Genomic DNA, 14,633 nt, shown 5'->3' with positions numbered 1-14,633 from the left:
TTAGAAACGTAAGTGAATATTTATTTGAAATAAAAAAATTGCAACAAATTACAAACTTAACAAAAGCTTACGAATATATCAAATATCATGAATCCCAGAAAAATAACACTTTATTATTATTATTTTAAATACCTTTATAATACCTTTTTAATATTTTATGGCTGATTATTTTTGATTGTCTCTTCTTATGACTATAGTTTTTATATCATTTCTGTAGAGAGAACAGAAGGATAATTCAATCTTTGCTCTAGCATGGTTGATCAAAAATTTAAAGTTATTATTGGTAGTTTAGGAAAGATTATTTCCATTTCCATAACTTATCAGTAATGCCACACTGTCATGTCCTCTGCAGTTTCTGGCTCAGGTGGTGCTACATGCCGGGGGCAAGAACTTGGAGAGTTCTAGCCCTTTGATTTTGATTTCATGGCACCTTATTGCAGCCTCTTAGTCACTGATCCAGCTCTATCAGGTCCTCACCACCCCCACTGTGCCTGTCCTGGGTTCATGATATGGCCATGAAGCCTTGAAGGCTGGCCCCAAGGAGGTTGCCATGCAGTGTCTGGTTGATATTTCTCCTTGAGGTTAAATATGGGATCAATTAGCCTGATGAGTGCAACCAAGGGCAGGTAATCAGTGAGGGTTGTCCAGATGTTGATGTGGTAGGTCCTTAAGACCACCACCAGGGCACACACAGCATCCCTGGACTGGAACAGTGCTGCTTGTCTCTATGCCAAAGTGGGGTTTCTGCTTCCTCTCCTCATCCCAGGAGGAAACTGTGCTGAGCTTTGGAAGGGGCTCTTGCAAGTGTTGACCTAAAGCTTAAGCTTCAAGAGTTTTATGGTAGATTAGCCTTTATTGCCAAGCTCAAAAACGATTTGCAAGTTAGATAGATATTGGGCCTCCAGTTTCTTGCTTCTCAATACCTTCCTAAAGGTGGACCAAGAAAAAACATTGTAGAGGCCTGTGGGGAAGGAAAGATAATTAGTCCATTTATTCTTCTTGATTCTTTAAACATCCTTGGACATCATGTTGGGTCTCTAGAGAATTACTGTCATTGAACTGTCTGTTGTCAGGCTATGCTTAGGAACTCCTTAAAGAAATAGCCCCCAAAAACTTTTCCTGGAGTCTAACATGAAGCTGTCATAGAGGGTGTCCTCTGTCATGATCACCTTTAATTAGCCATCATTTTTTAGACATCAGCTTTATGTAGCTTAAAGCAATGCTTTCCATTAGAACTTTCTGTGTTCTGTATTTATAATGTGTAATATGGTAGCTACTAACCACATGTGGTTATTAAACACTTGAAATGGAAAATAAGGCTAAGGAACTGATTGAATATTTTATTTTATTGTAATTCATATGAATTAACATTTAAATATCCTCTCGTGACCAGTGCCTACAGTATTGGATAGATCAAACTCAGATTATTAAAACAGTGATAGCCAACCTATATGTAAGAGACCTGCCTCACTCAGGTCAACTCGAACCACATATGGTCAGTTTCTGGTAGTAAAAGAGTCTATAGATTTTTCTGAACAGTATTTCCTGCCCTGGATCAGGGGTCACTAGGTTATGGTAGGCCAAAGATAGGGCACTGCAAAAGACAAAGAGAGGGACTAATTCTGTCTGGAGTGAACTGGTGAAGTTTCTATGGAGTGTTTAATTTAATAGAAACCTTGAAGCATGAGTGGGAGCTCATCCGCAGCATGGTGGGCTCACCAGAGCCTGGGCAAGTGCTCATGCGCCTAAACTGCTCCACTGGCCTCTACCCGCTACTATTTATCACGCTCCTTTGTACAGGGTTAATCAAAGGACTAAGCTGAAAGACCACCATTCTAATTTGGAACATCTGGAGACATCAGAAGGCCCATTAGAAGACCCTAAACTTCTAATTTTTTCTTTCAAATACTCTGAAACGAAATCCACCAACTTATGAATACTATCATTTTTTTGGTGGTGGAATTCCACAGGACTCCATTTTGTTCACCATTCTTGAAGCATCAGTAAAATAATAAAGATGATTCCCACTCCCTCTTTTTTTTTTGAGATGGAGTCTCACTCTGTCGCTCAGGCTGGAGTGCAATGGTGCACTCTCGGCTCACTGCAACCTCTGCCTCCTGGGTTCAAGCAATTCTCCTGCTTCAGCCTGCTGAGTAGCTGGGATTCCAGGTGTGCACCATCACGCCCAACTAATTTTTGTATTTTTAGTAGAGACAGGGTTTCACTGTGTTGCTCAGGCTGGTCTCGAACTCCTGACCTCGTGATCCATCCACCTTGGCCTCCGAAAGTGCTGGGGTTACAGGTGTGAGTCACTGTACCTGGCCCACTCCCTCTTTTTTCAGAGAAAAAACTGGAACCTGAATGAGTGACCTTGTAAGTGAGTTGCTGGCAGTTTCTACCTTTGCAGAGACCAAGTTTTTCCATCTACATGGCCTTGTGTTGTCCTCCCAATACCCCAAGGCATGGATGTTTTCTTCATATTTCACATGAAGGAGGTGACTGTCTCAGAGAGGTACAGTGAGCAGACCAAAGTCTCAGAGCGTGAAGGGCTCAGCTTGAGTCCCTGCCCAGGGTGCTGTCAACCCGGAGGCTAGAAGAGCTTGTTCCTTGACAAAGCCTCAGATCTGAGTGCCCTGGGTTCCCCCTGGGCCATGACTTGGTTCCTTACGTTGCTCTGTGTTGCAGAATTCATGCTGGACTGCACCGTGCCTCTCCCAGGGAGTGCAGAGATAGCCCTTGGAGGGGAATGATGGAGGAGGAGGCAATCAGGTAATGAGAGGCCATTCTGACCTTGTGGGAATGTGGTGCCCCTGGTGAGGCTACAGGAAGAAAGTGAGCATCCCTGGGAATCTCACACGAGGAAGGCCAGACCAAATCCCTGTACGTACAAAATGCTCTAGGAAATATGCCTCAGTTGGCAGGCATGATGACTTCTGAGCCCTTGTGTTTGATTCTGTAGAAGAAAAATATTTTCAAATATTAACTAGTGAAGTTTTATTTTTAGAGATATATATTTTTCTTTCAATTACTTCCACCATTAATATTAGACCATGAAGCTCAGTTCTCTTGCCATAGGGAAGGCAGAACCTCAAAAAACTCAATGACACCAAAGAGTTATATTTATGCTTCTGCATTCCAATGTAGAGCATTGAAAGATATGGAATTTAATTGCAAGGGCTAGTCTCTTCAAAGAGAAGTGGTTGCCTAATCCCCAAAATTCACAGCAATTATGTTGGCAAGTAATGTTTTAAAGCTTACATGGATTGTCTATTTTAACCTCACTATTATTGTTCCAGTCTTAAGGATGAGGAAGTTGATGCCCAGAGAGAGGTTAATTAGCTTGTCTAAGATCACTTAAGGTCACTTAGCTAAGAAGCCAGGATTTGAGCCCAGGTGTTTGGCTTTGAGCCCATGCTTAATCACTCTGCACATTATCTCATATGCTGGGTATTCTGCTCATGGTAGGGAATACAGCAGGGAACAAGACTGCCAGGCTTCCCTCAAAGGGCTCATTGGTTGAGTCTTCCACTGTGGGTCTTTTGAAATTTCATATGGGCCTTGCAAAGCAGGAAAAAACAAGAGTACTTATTTTACTCATGAGAAAAAGAAAGTAAAAAAGAGGGAATTGTCTTACTCAAGGTCATAGAAAGACATAGTTGCAAGATGGGATTAGAAACCATATGTCTCATCAGCACCCTATGTCCTTTCTCTGCCCTGGGAGCACACTCCATTTAGCAGGCTTGCGGCTAGTGTTAATGTCTGGACAATTAATCAAAACTTCCTTTGGGCTGGATCTCCAGAGCCCAAGAACACTGGTGGCCAAAGGATGGTGTCTTGTGAAAGGAGGGCAAGCAAAAGTGTAGGACAAGTTTCGCTTTGGGATTTTGGTTACACCTGCAGGTACAGTGTCCCTGGGATAAGGGTGGATTCTGGGTCGGGGGAAGGTCTGTGGATAAAGGCATTTGTGGGTGTGTTCAGAGAGGCAGAGTCAGAAATTCACGGATATGGTGATGGGATGTGGTGATTGGGAGGGGAGGAGGGCTTTTCTAATCAGGACTTTTATGGAAATTATCCTTGGTCAAGAGAAGGGGCATGTTGGCAACATGGCCACCAAGGAAAAAAAAAAAAGGAGAGATCCAGCACAGTTGCTGGTAAGGGACTCTTCTGCTGGGCTCCCACCAGCAGCTCTAGGATCAGACCTGGATATGAGATATCTCTTACCTGTTGCGCTTTTGAAATGTTTCTGATGAACAGACTATCCCACAGAAGGAGGAACAGCACTGAAATCCTTTCTCGCAATCTTCCTGCATTGTACACAGGTGAGTACAGTTTTCAGGTGCTGATATGCAGGGTGGAGGTTCCAAGATATACTCTGGAACACAGAACAAGTAAGAGAAGGGCCTCACTAACAGGCTGGAGTAATGTTCAGAACTCAGAAAGCCCAGGGAACTGCCAGGAAACCTGCCACCCTCATCTGCCTTGCATGGTTCCAGGGTGGTGGCATCAGGTTTTGTCCTCAGCTGCTGCCTTCCTCTGAGTTCTGAGCAGGGAAGCAGGGCATGGATATTTTTTGATCAAGAATAGAGTTTGGTAGAACCCTGCACCCATTGGTCATTCACCATCCTTGTAGTTCAGATGCCAAGCCCCCATTGACTATGGTTGGGTCCATATCAAGGGTATCTATGGTGTATGTGGTGAACAAGAAAGAGGTTTGTATGTTCGTTCTGCACTGATTCATTGTGTGGTCTTGAGCAAGTTGTAGAGCTTCTCATTAACAACATAGTTTACCCTGGGGTTAACCTAACGTGGGTTATTTGTGTACAGGAAGAATGAGTGAAAGGTAAGTTTTGGTAAAGGATGAAGACCATGCGTTAAACTGAAGGTACTGGATCAGAGAGCTGGGACCCAATTCACAAGTAAGTTCTGGGAGTGACTTCTTTCATGGTAAGAAGGGTGGGGATTTCAGAATGGCATTCAAAGATTCAGCTTTTTTCTTCCTTGGTGTCTCTCGATCAGGAGGCCAGAGCACCAGGATGCCCCACTTTCTACTGTTAGAGAAGAATAAGCATCATTATGTTGACTTCCTATTTCCTCCCCTACCCCCAAGTATTTCAGTTCAAAGCTAAGACCTACCTGCCCTGGGAGATTCTTCCCTAAGTCCACAACCCACAATCTCCTTTCTATTCCTGGACTCTAAAGATGGGCCCCATTAATCCCTTTCCCCAAGCCCTTCCAGGTCCTAATTTTTGTACCTTGTGATTCTCCCTTTCTTTGGGGGCAAAAGTCAAAAGTGGGGCATTCTATTGCAAATAGAGGAATTGTGGGTCTATTCCTCTGCAAATATTTGCAATTAGAAGGAAATCTATAGGATATTATGATGATTTGAAAGGAATGAATGAAGAAAGAGGTCATGACTATAACTGTAGTAGCAAATGGCACCAGAATTGGGGTAAAAGAAGCTGAGGTTCAAGCTGTTGACAATTTAACAGAGACCAATAACTAGTACTCACCCCTGGCCTCTCAGCTATTCTATAGCTCACTGGGGCACTGCAAGAAATTGGAACTAATCCACACTTTGAAGAGCTTGGGGCTCAACAGAGCAGTTTAGAGATAGACACCATGATCCAGAGATCTCAGAGAGGTCACCCTTTTCAAGTCTTGACCCCTCTTCTGGGTATCTGGTCCCAACTTCACTCACAGCACTTACCAGTCTTTTAGAAAGCCTCTTTGTGCCTTTCCTCAAATTCTGATTCTCCAGTTAACTCTACCCTGGGCACTCCTATTTTCTTGTAGCTTGCTTAGTCCCTCTTAGTCCTACAAACCTGCATGCCTTTTCTGAAACTTCTTAAGCAGGACCTAGCCTCCCCAGACACATGAGCTACCACACTTATCCCTCTTCTGAGCCGCCAGTATTCTGAAGATGTTTTCCCCATAGAAGAGTGGATGTATGATGAATAACAGTTCTTTTCCCACTTGGTATTGGTTAAGGTCAACATTACTAGAGCCAGAGCTCTTTTGAGTTGAGCTGGGCAGTGGTGGCTGCTGAGATGGACTCTACACTGTCCCATTGATGCTAATTACCGGTAATTGTACAGTACCTCTGGAGTTTGAAAATGTGGAATAAAAGGCAAGACTTCCTTTCCCTCCTTCCCAAAACATCCTCCAAGGCCAAGGTTATGTAGATTCTAGCTTGAGTTCTACCAACTTCGTTGTCTCTCTGTTTTATTGCTTGAAAAGTGAGTCCAAGCATCCATGAAGGAGCCACGGGCAGCAAGACTAAGCTGGATGATGAGGCTGATCACATTTACAGCATTTAATATTACTGAGCATTTACCATGGTTTAGTAAGAGTGAGCTATGTCTGCATGCATTATCTGTTCTCCTCCTGTATTCATTATAAGGATAAAAACCTAAGGCCCAGATACTATGCCCAAGGTCACTCAGCAACAGAGCAGGGATTCAAACCTAGATCTTGCCAACAATAAAGCGTGGGCCCTTGAACATGACACGGTATTTTTCCAAGAGGTGTGACAGACTGTCAGCCCTCAGATCCTCTCCTATCCACACATGTTACTTCCCTCCTTGGGCCCAGATCCAGCACCTACTCAGAACACGCTGCTTGGGACTCCCAGGCACCAGCTGCAGTGCTAGGCAGAACACCACCAGGAACTGGAGAGGCAGCACAGGCTTCATGGTGTCAGTGGGATGGGTGAGTAAGTTCTGGCCAAGGGTTGCTGGGTTTGACCAGGCACTGCTGTGAGGAGAAGAGAAGGAAAGAGGGCAAAGTGGAGGCCCAGTGTGACTAGCCTTTCACCGTGTACTCCAATCAAAACCAGCAGGGCAGGAATCCAAGCACCTCCCAATCACACCCACTCCAGGGTCACGTAGTGTTTTCATATCCTCCTTTATTCCCCTAATCTTGACCTTGCTATCTCTTTCATCTGTATCTAGATTTTATTCATGTCCCTTAACATTTTTTTATAATTTTCCCCTGTGGAAATTGTACATTTTATATTTATTCACAGAGGATTGAATTTTTTTTTTTTTTTTGAGATGGAGTCTGGCTCTGTCACCCAGGCTGGAGTGCAGTGGTGCGATCTCTGCTCACTGCAGCCTCTTCCTCCCAGGTTCAAGCAATTCTCGTGTCTCAGACTCCTGAGTTGCTGGGATTACAGGCGTGTACCACCATGTCCAGCTAATTTTTGTATTTTTAGTAGAGATGGGGTTTCACTGTGTTATCCAGGCTAGTCTTGAACTCCTGACCTCAGGTGATCTGCCCTCCTCAGCCTCTCAAAGTGCTAGGATTACAGGTGTGGGCCACCGTGCCTGGTCTGAGGCTTGAAGTTTTAAAAGGAAATTGTAAATGTTATCATAACTTTTCAACTAATTCCTTTTGTTTACTGCTAATGTAGAGAAGTTAACTTTCCAGTTTGCTCAAAAATCTCCACCATGACAATTATTTGACCTCACTGAAACCAATAAACATTGACTCTTCACTTCCCTATTTTGTAGTCCTCCCCTATAGGCGTTTACTTTTCTTTCTATCAATGTAGGACTCAGAACCTGTCATTTAAATCTCCTTGCTTGAATCTGCCTACAAAAACTGCAACCCTGAATGAATCCAACCATCAATTTCATTGAAGCTTGAACCTAGGCAGATAATTGTTGCTGGGGGAAAATAACTCAACTGGGCTACTAAACAGCACAATAGATGCACCATCACCAAACCAAAAAGGGTCTGGCAATCTTACTAAGTTTCTTCAGTAAGCCAGTGTTCCCACTTTCTACAAATACTATTTCAAACTTGCTTTCCTCTCTTTAAAGCTTGGATCTTTTCTTCTTTCCACAAATTTGTAACTAGTTAGCTTGCTAAATTCTCCCATTGTTTATTATGGTTTCTTTGTGTGTTCTCTTCAGTGTTTATCATAGGCAAATAAGCAGTTATAGTTTTCTTCTTCAAACTTTATGCCATTTTTAATGCCTCACTGTGCTCGCTAGGCCCTTGAGTACATCATATGTAAGTGGTGATAATATTTTTGTCTGATACCTGATTTAAAATGAAAACTTCTTGTTTCCCCTTTTAGAATTGTCTCCACTTTAGGTTTCTCATAAGTACCCTCTATCAGGTTTAGAAAGTTTTCTTTCATTCCTAACAAGAAATTTTAAATTAGTTTATGTCAGATTATATGTATTGCTTTTTTCTATGTATATTGAGATGATAACATTTTTATATCCTTTAATCTGTTAATGCAGTGAACATTTTCAAACATTAAGCCATTTCTATGGTAATATAAGGTGATCATTGAATATTATCATTTTTATATTGTTTGGTTTAGTTTGCTATTTTTAAGGTATTTTACATCTATGTTCATAATGAACTGGGCCTGTAACTTGTCTTTCTCATATTGTCCTTGCTTGGTTTCATAGCAAGTTTATGCTGACTTCATAGGATGTGCTGAGTAGCAGCCCTTCTTTATCAATTCTCTAGAAATTCTTGATTTAAGATAATTAGTTACTTGAACTCTCAACTCTGTTTTTCTTGCACGAATATACTCATTTGCACCTTGTTGTTTTCATTTAACAATATATCCTGAAAACTGCTCTCCAGTAGTTCATAACAATTTTTCCTCTATTACAGCTGCATTTGACATACGCCTTAGTCATATAGCCAGTCTCCTATATTTGGGCATTTAGGTAGTTTCCAAGATTTTGCTATTATAAATAACGCTGCAATGAACAATTATGCATAATTTTCTGTATTGTTGGAGGTATAATATCAGTAAATTTCTAAAAGTGTGATCATTGGTTAAAAGGATAAATGCACGGCTGGGTGCGGTGGCTCACGCCTGTAATCCCAGCACTTTGGGAGGCTGAGGAGGGCAGATCATGAGGTCAGGAGTTCGAGACCAGCCTGGTCAACATGGTGAAACCCCATCTCTACTAAAAATACAAAAATTAGATGGGCGTGGTGGCACATGCCTGTAGTCCCAGCTACTCAGGAGGCTGAGGCAGAAGAATCGCTTGAACCCGGGAGGCAGAGGTTGCAGTGAGCCAAGATCAAGCCACTGCACTCCAGCCTGGGTGACAGAGCTAGACTTTGTCTCAAAAGAGAAAAAAGAGGATAAATGCACATATAGTTTGGCTAGATATTGCTGATTTCTACTTCATAAAGATTATACCTTTTTGTAATGCCACCAACAATGTGACTGTGCATGTTTCCTACAGTCTCACTAACAGAACGTGTTGTCATGCTTTTGAATTTTTTCCAAAACAATTGGGTAGGAAATGTTATTTCTGTAGTTTTTGAGGTTCATTTACTATGTAGCATGCACCAGTACTTCATTCCATTTTATGGGTGAATAATACTCCATTGTATATATATATATCACAATTGTTTATCCATTCATCTGTTGATGGACATTTCAGCTGTTTCCTTGCTTTGGCAATTGCAAATAATGCAGCTATGAACATTTGTAGATGAATATTTTTTTGAGTATATATTTTTAACTCATTTGGGTAAATATTTGGGAGTAGAACTGCTGGGTCATATGTTTAACTTTGTATGTTTACTTTTTGAGGAAACTCCAAACTCTTCCCACAGTGGCTGAACAATTTAATACTTCTATCAGCTATGCACGAGGGTTCCAATTTCTCCACATGCTTGTCAGCACTTATTATTTTCCTTTTTAGAAATTATAGCCAGTCAAAAAATGTGAAGTGGTATCTCATGGTTTTTATTTGTATTTCCCTAATAACTAATGATGTTGAGCATTTCTTTCTTTTTCTTCTTCCCCCTCCCCCTCCCCCTCCTTCTCCTCCTTCTTTTTTTTTTTTTTTTTTAGATGGATTCTCACTCTGTCGCCCAGGCTGGAGTGCAGTGGTATGATCTCAGCTCACTGCAACCTCTACCTCCCGGGTTCAAGCGATTCTCCTGCCTCAGCCTCCTGAGTAGCTGGGATTACAGGCGCCTGCCACCCACACCTGACAAATTTTTGTATTTTTAGTAGAGACAGGGTTTCACCATGTTGGCGAGGCTGGTCTTGGACTCCTGACCTCAGGTGATCCACCTGCTTTGGCCTCCCAAAGTGCTGGGATTACAGGCATGAGCCACCGTGCCCAGCCGATATTGAGCATATTTTCATGTGCTTGTTGGTCATTTTTATATTTTCTTTGAAGAAATGTATATTCAAGTCCTTTGCCCATTTTGTAATTGGGTTTTTTTTTTTTCTTCTTGAGTCGTAAGAGTTCTTTAATATATTCTGGATACTCACCAGATAGATGATTTTTTCAAATATTTTCTCCCATTCCATAGGCTGTCTTTTCACTTTTTTGATAGTCATTTGAGGCACAAAAGTTTTTAACTTTGATGAAGTCTGATTTTTTTTTCTTTTGTTACTGTGCTTTTGGTGTCTTTTCTAAGAATCCATTGCCCAATCCATAGTCATGAAGATTTACTTCTACATTTCTTCTAAGAATTCTGTAGCTTTTATGTTTAAATCATTGGCTTATTTTTGAATCAGGAAGTGTGAATTCTACTTTTTGAAGATTGCTTTGGCTATCCAAAGCCTTGGCTTCGGTTCAGCCTTGCTGGGAAAAACATGCAACTGGCTGGGTCACAGAGCCAACAAGGCACTCTCTGTTTTTCACTCAGAATGCACAAAATGGGGGAAATGGGAGACCCCACAAAGTACAACAATGAAAAGGCAGTTTTGTATGAACTTGAGGATCAAGTTTTCTGTTTCTCAAATAAAGAAAAATCCGGCCAGTTGTGGTGGCTCACACCTATAATCCCAGCACTTTGGGAGGCTGAGGCGGGTGGATCACCTGAGGCCAGGAGTTCGAGATCAGCCTGGCCAACATAGTGAAACCCCATCTCTACTAAAAATATAAAAATTAGCCAGGAGTGGTGGCACACTCTGGTAGTCCCAGCTACTCAGGAGGCTGAAGCAGGAGAATTGCTTGAACCTGGGAGGCGGAGGTTGCAGTGAGCTGAGCTCGCGCCACTGCACTCCAGCCTGGGTGACGGAACGAGACTCCATCTCGAAAAAAAAAAAAAAAAGAAAAAGAAATACCTGTTGGAACTTGATTGGAATTGCATTGTAATGCCGTCTTAATAATTTTAAGTCTTCCAATACAGAATATGGGATGTCGGCTAGGTGTGGTGGCTCACGCCTATAATCTCAGCACTTTGAGAGGCCAAGGCAGGTGGTTTGCTTGAGCTCAGGAGTTCGAGATCAGCCTGGGCAACATGGCAAAACCCTGTCTCTACAGAAAATACAAAAATTAGCTGGGCGTAGTGGCATGCGCCTATAGTCCCAGCACCTGGGAGATGGAGGTTACAGTAAGTCAAGATCATGCCACTGCACTCCAGCCTGGGTGACAGAGCCAGATGCTGTCTCAAAAAAAAAAAAAAAAAAAAAAAAAAAAAAAAAAAAAAAAGATGGGATGTCTTTCTATTTCTTGAGGTCTTCTATAACTTCTTTCAGCAATGTTCTGTATTTTGTGGTATACAAGTCTTTTACCTCCATGGTTAAATTTATTTCTAGGTATTTTATCCTTTCATAGCCTGTTGTAAATCAAATTGTTTCCTTAATTTCCTTTTTGGATTGCTCATTGCTGGTGTTTACAAAAACAGCTGAGATAGTTTTACTTTCTTCCCAATTTGGATGACTTTTATTTCTTTTTATTACTTGATTGCTTTGGTTAGAACTCCATTACAATGTTGACTAGCAGTGGTGAAAGATGCATCCTTGTCTTATTTCTGATCTTGGGAGAAAGATTTTGATCTTTTGCAATTGAGTATAATGATCATTGTATACAGTTTTTTATAGGTGCCTTTAATCATGTTAAGGAAGTCCTTTATTTCCTAGTTTTCTGAATTTTTTTTAATTATAGAAGGGTGGTGAATTTTGTGAAATGCTTTTTCTGTATCAGTTATGATCAGAAAACTTTGAGAAGGATTGGTGTTAATAAAAAAAAGTTTGGTATAGATTTTATCAGTGAAGTCATCTAGCCCTAGGCATTCTTTTTGTTGAAGAGAGTCGTGTGTATTTTTCAAAAATTACTGATTCTATCTCTTTATTTGTTATAGGTCTGTTAATATTTTCTATTCCTTCTCAAGTCAGTTTTGGTGATTTGTGAGTTTCTAGGAATTTTTCCATTTCATCCAGGTTATCTAATTTGTTGGTGTAAAATTGTTCATAGTATTCTCTTATAATTTTTTTAGTTCTGTAAGGTTGGTGGTGATGTCCCACTCTAATTTCTGATATTAGTTATTTGTGTCTTTTCTCTTTTCTTCTTAGTCAATCTAGCTAAAGATTTTCAATTTTATTGATCTTTTAAAAAAACCAAGTTTTGGTCTTGTTGATTCTTTTTATTGGTTTTCTATTTCCTATTCCATTTTTCTGTGCTCACATGTTTATTATTTCCTTCCTTCTGCTAGCTTTGGGTGTATTTGTTCTTCTCTTTCTAGTTTCATATGATGTAAAGTTAGGTTGTAGATTTGAGATCTTTTTTATTATACTTTAAGTTTTAGGGTACATGTGCACATTGTGCAGGTTAGTTACATATGTATACATGTGCCATGCTGGTGCGCTGCACCCACTAACTCATCATCTAGCATTAGGTATATCTCCCAATGCTATCCCTCCCCACTCCCCCCACCCCACAACAGTCCCCAGAGTGTGATATTCACCTTCCTGTGTCCATGTGATCTCATTGTTCAATTCCCACCTATGAGTGAGAATATGCGGTGTCTGGTTTTTTGTTCTTGTGATAGTTTACTGAGAATGATGATTTCCAATTTCACCCATGTCCCTACAAAGGACATGAACTCATCATTTTTTATGGCTGCATAGTATTCCATGGTGTATATGTGCCACATTTTCTTAATCCAGTCTATCATTGTTGGACATTTGGGTTGGTTCCAAGTCTTTGCTATTGTGAATAATGCCGCAATAAACATATGTGTGCATGTGTCTTTATAGCAGCATGATTTATAGTCCTTTGGGTATATACCCAGTAATGAGATGGCTGGGTCAAAAGGTATTTCCAGTTCTAGATCCCTGAGGAATCGCCACACTGACTTCCACAATGGTTGAACTAGTTTACAGTCCCACCAACAGTGTAAAAGTGTTCCTATTTCTCCACATCCTCTCCAGCACCTGTTGTTTCCTGACTTTTGAATGATTGCCATTCTAACTGGTGTGAGATGGTATCTCATTGTGGTTTTGATTTGCATTTCTCTGATGGCCAGTGATGCTGAGCATTTTTTCATGTGTTTTTTGGCTGCATAAATGTCTTCTTTTGAGAAGTGTTTGTTCATGTCCTTCGCCCGCTTTTTGATGGGGTTGTTTTTTTCTTGTAAATTTGTTTGAGTTCATTGTAGATTCTGGATATTAGCCCTTTGTCAGATGAGTAGGTTGCAAAAATTTTCTCCCATTCTGTAGGTTGCCTGTTCACTCTGATGGTAGTTTCTTTTGCTGTGCAGAAGCTGTTTAGTTTAATTAGATCCCATTTGTCAATTTTGTCTTTTGTTGCCATTGCTTTTGGTGTTTTAGACATGAAGTCCTTGCCCATGCCTATGTCCTGAATGGTAATGCCAAGGTTTTCTTCTAGGGTTTTTATGGTTTTAGGTCTAACGTTTAAGTCTTTAATCCATCTTGAATTGATTTTTCTATAAGGTGTAAGGAAGGGATCCACTTTCAGCTTTCTACATATGGCTAGCCAGTTTTCCCAGCACCATTTATTAAATAGGGAATCCCTTCCCCATTGCTTGTTTTTCTCAGGTTTGTCAAAGATCAGATAGTTGCAGATATGTGGTGTTATTTCTGAGGGCTCTGTTCTGTTCCATTGATCTATATCTCTGTTTTGGTACCAGTACCATGCTGTTTTGGTTACTGTAGCCTTGGAGTATAGTTTGAAGTCAGGTAGTGTGATGCCTCCAGCTTTGTTCTTTTGGCTTAGGTTTGACTTGGCGATGTGGGCTCTTTTTTGGTTCCATATGAACTTTAAAGTAGTTTTTTCCAATTCTGTGAAGAAAGGCATTGGTAGCTTGATGGGGATGGCATTGAATCTGTAAATTACCTTGGGCAGTATGGCCATTTTCACGATATTGATTCTTCCTAGCCATGAGCATGGAATGTTCTTCCATTTGTTTGTATCCTCTTTTATTTCCTTGAGCAGTGGTTTGTGGTTCTCCTTGAAGAGGTCCTTCACATCCCTTGTAAGTTGGATTCCTAGGTATTTTATTCTCTTTGAAGCAATTGTGAATGGGAGTTCACTCATGATTTGGCTCTCTGTTTGTCTGTTATTGGTGTATAAGAATGCTTGTGATTTTTGAACATTGATTTTGTATCCTCAGACTTTGCTGAAGTTGCTTATCAGCTTAAGGAGATTTTGGGCTGAGACAATGGGGTTTTCTAGATATACAATCATGTCATCTGCAAACAGGGACAATTTGACTTCCTCTTTTCCTAATTGAATACCCTTTATTTCCTTCTCCTGCCTAACTGCCCAGGCCAGAACTTCCAACACTATGTTGAATAGGAGTGGTGAGAGAGGGCATCCCTGTCTTGTGCCAGTTTTCAAAGGGAATGCTTCCAGTTTTTGCCCATTCAGTATGATATTGGCTGT

The 14,633-nt window shown here is 41.0% G+C and overlaps 1 protein-coding gene across 1 annotated transcript; it reads right to left on the bottom strand.

Annotated features, from left to right (window-relative positions):
* On the bottom strand, positions 1-7,495 carry WFDC13 (WAP four-disulfide core domain 13). The gene is made up of 4 exons (XM_057300785.1): positions 6,605-7,495; positions 4,222-4,372; positions 2,889-2,953; positions 1-961 (listed from the first exon to the last, which is right to left on the bottom strand). The coding sequence occupies exons 1-3, from the start codon at positions 6,690-6,692 to the stop codon at positions 2,911-2,913; spliced, it is 282 nt and encodes a 93-aa protein (XP_057156768.1). The 5' UTR covers positions 6,693-7,495; the 3' UTR covers positions 1-961; positions 2,889-2,910.
* Between the last annotated feature and the right edge of the window lie 7,138 nt (positions 7,496-14,633).

This window comes from Pan paniscus, chromosome 21 (assembly GCF_029289425.2).
Source record: "Pan paniscus chromosome 21, NHGRI_mPanPan1-v2.0_pri, whole genome shotgun sequence".
Classification (NCBI taxonomy): Eukaryota; Metazoa; Chordata; class Mammalia; order Primates; family Hominidae; genus Pan; species Pan paniscus.
The sequence above is the reverse complement of the archived record's forward strand: the minus strand, read 5'-3'. Positions and strand labels throughout refer to the sequence as shown.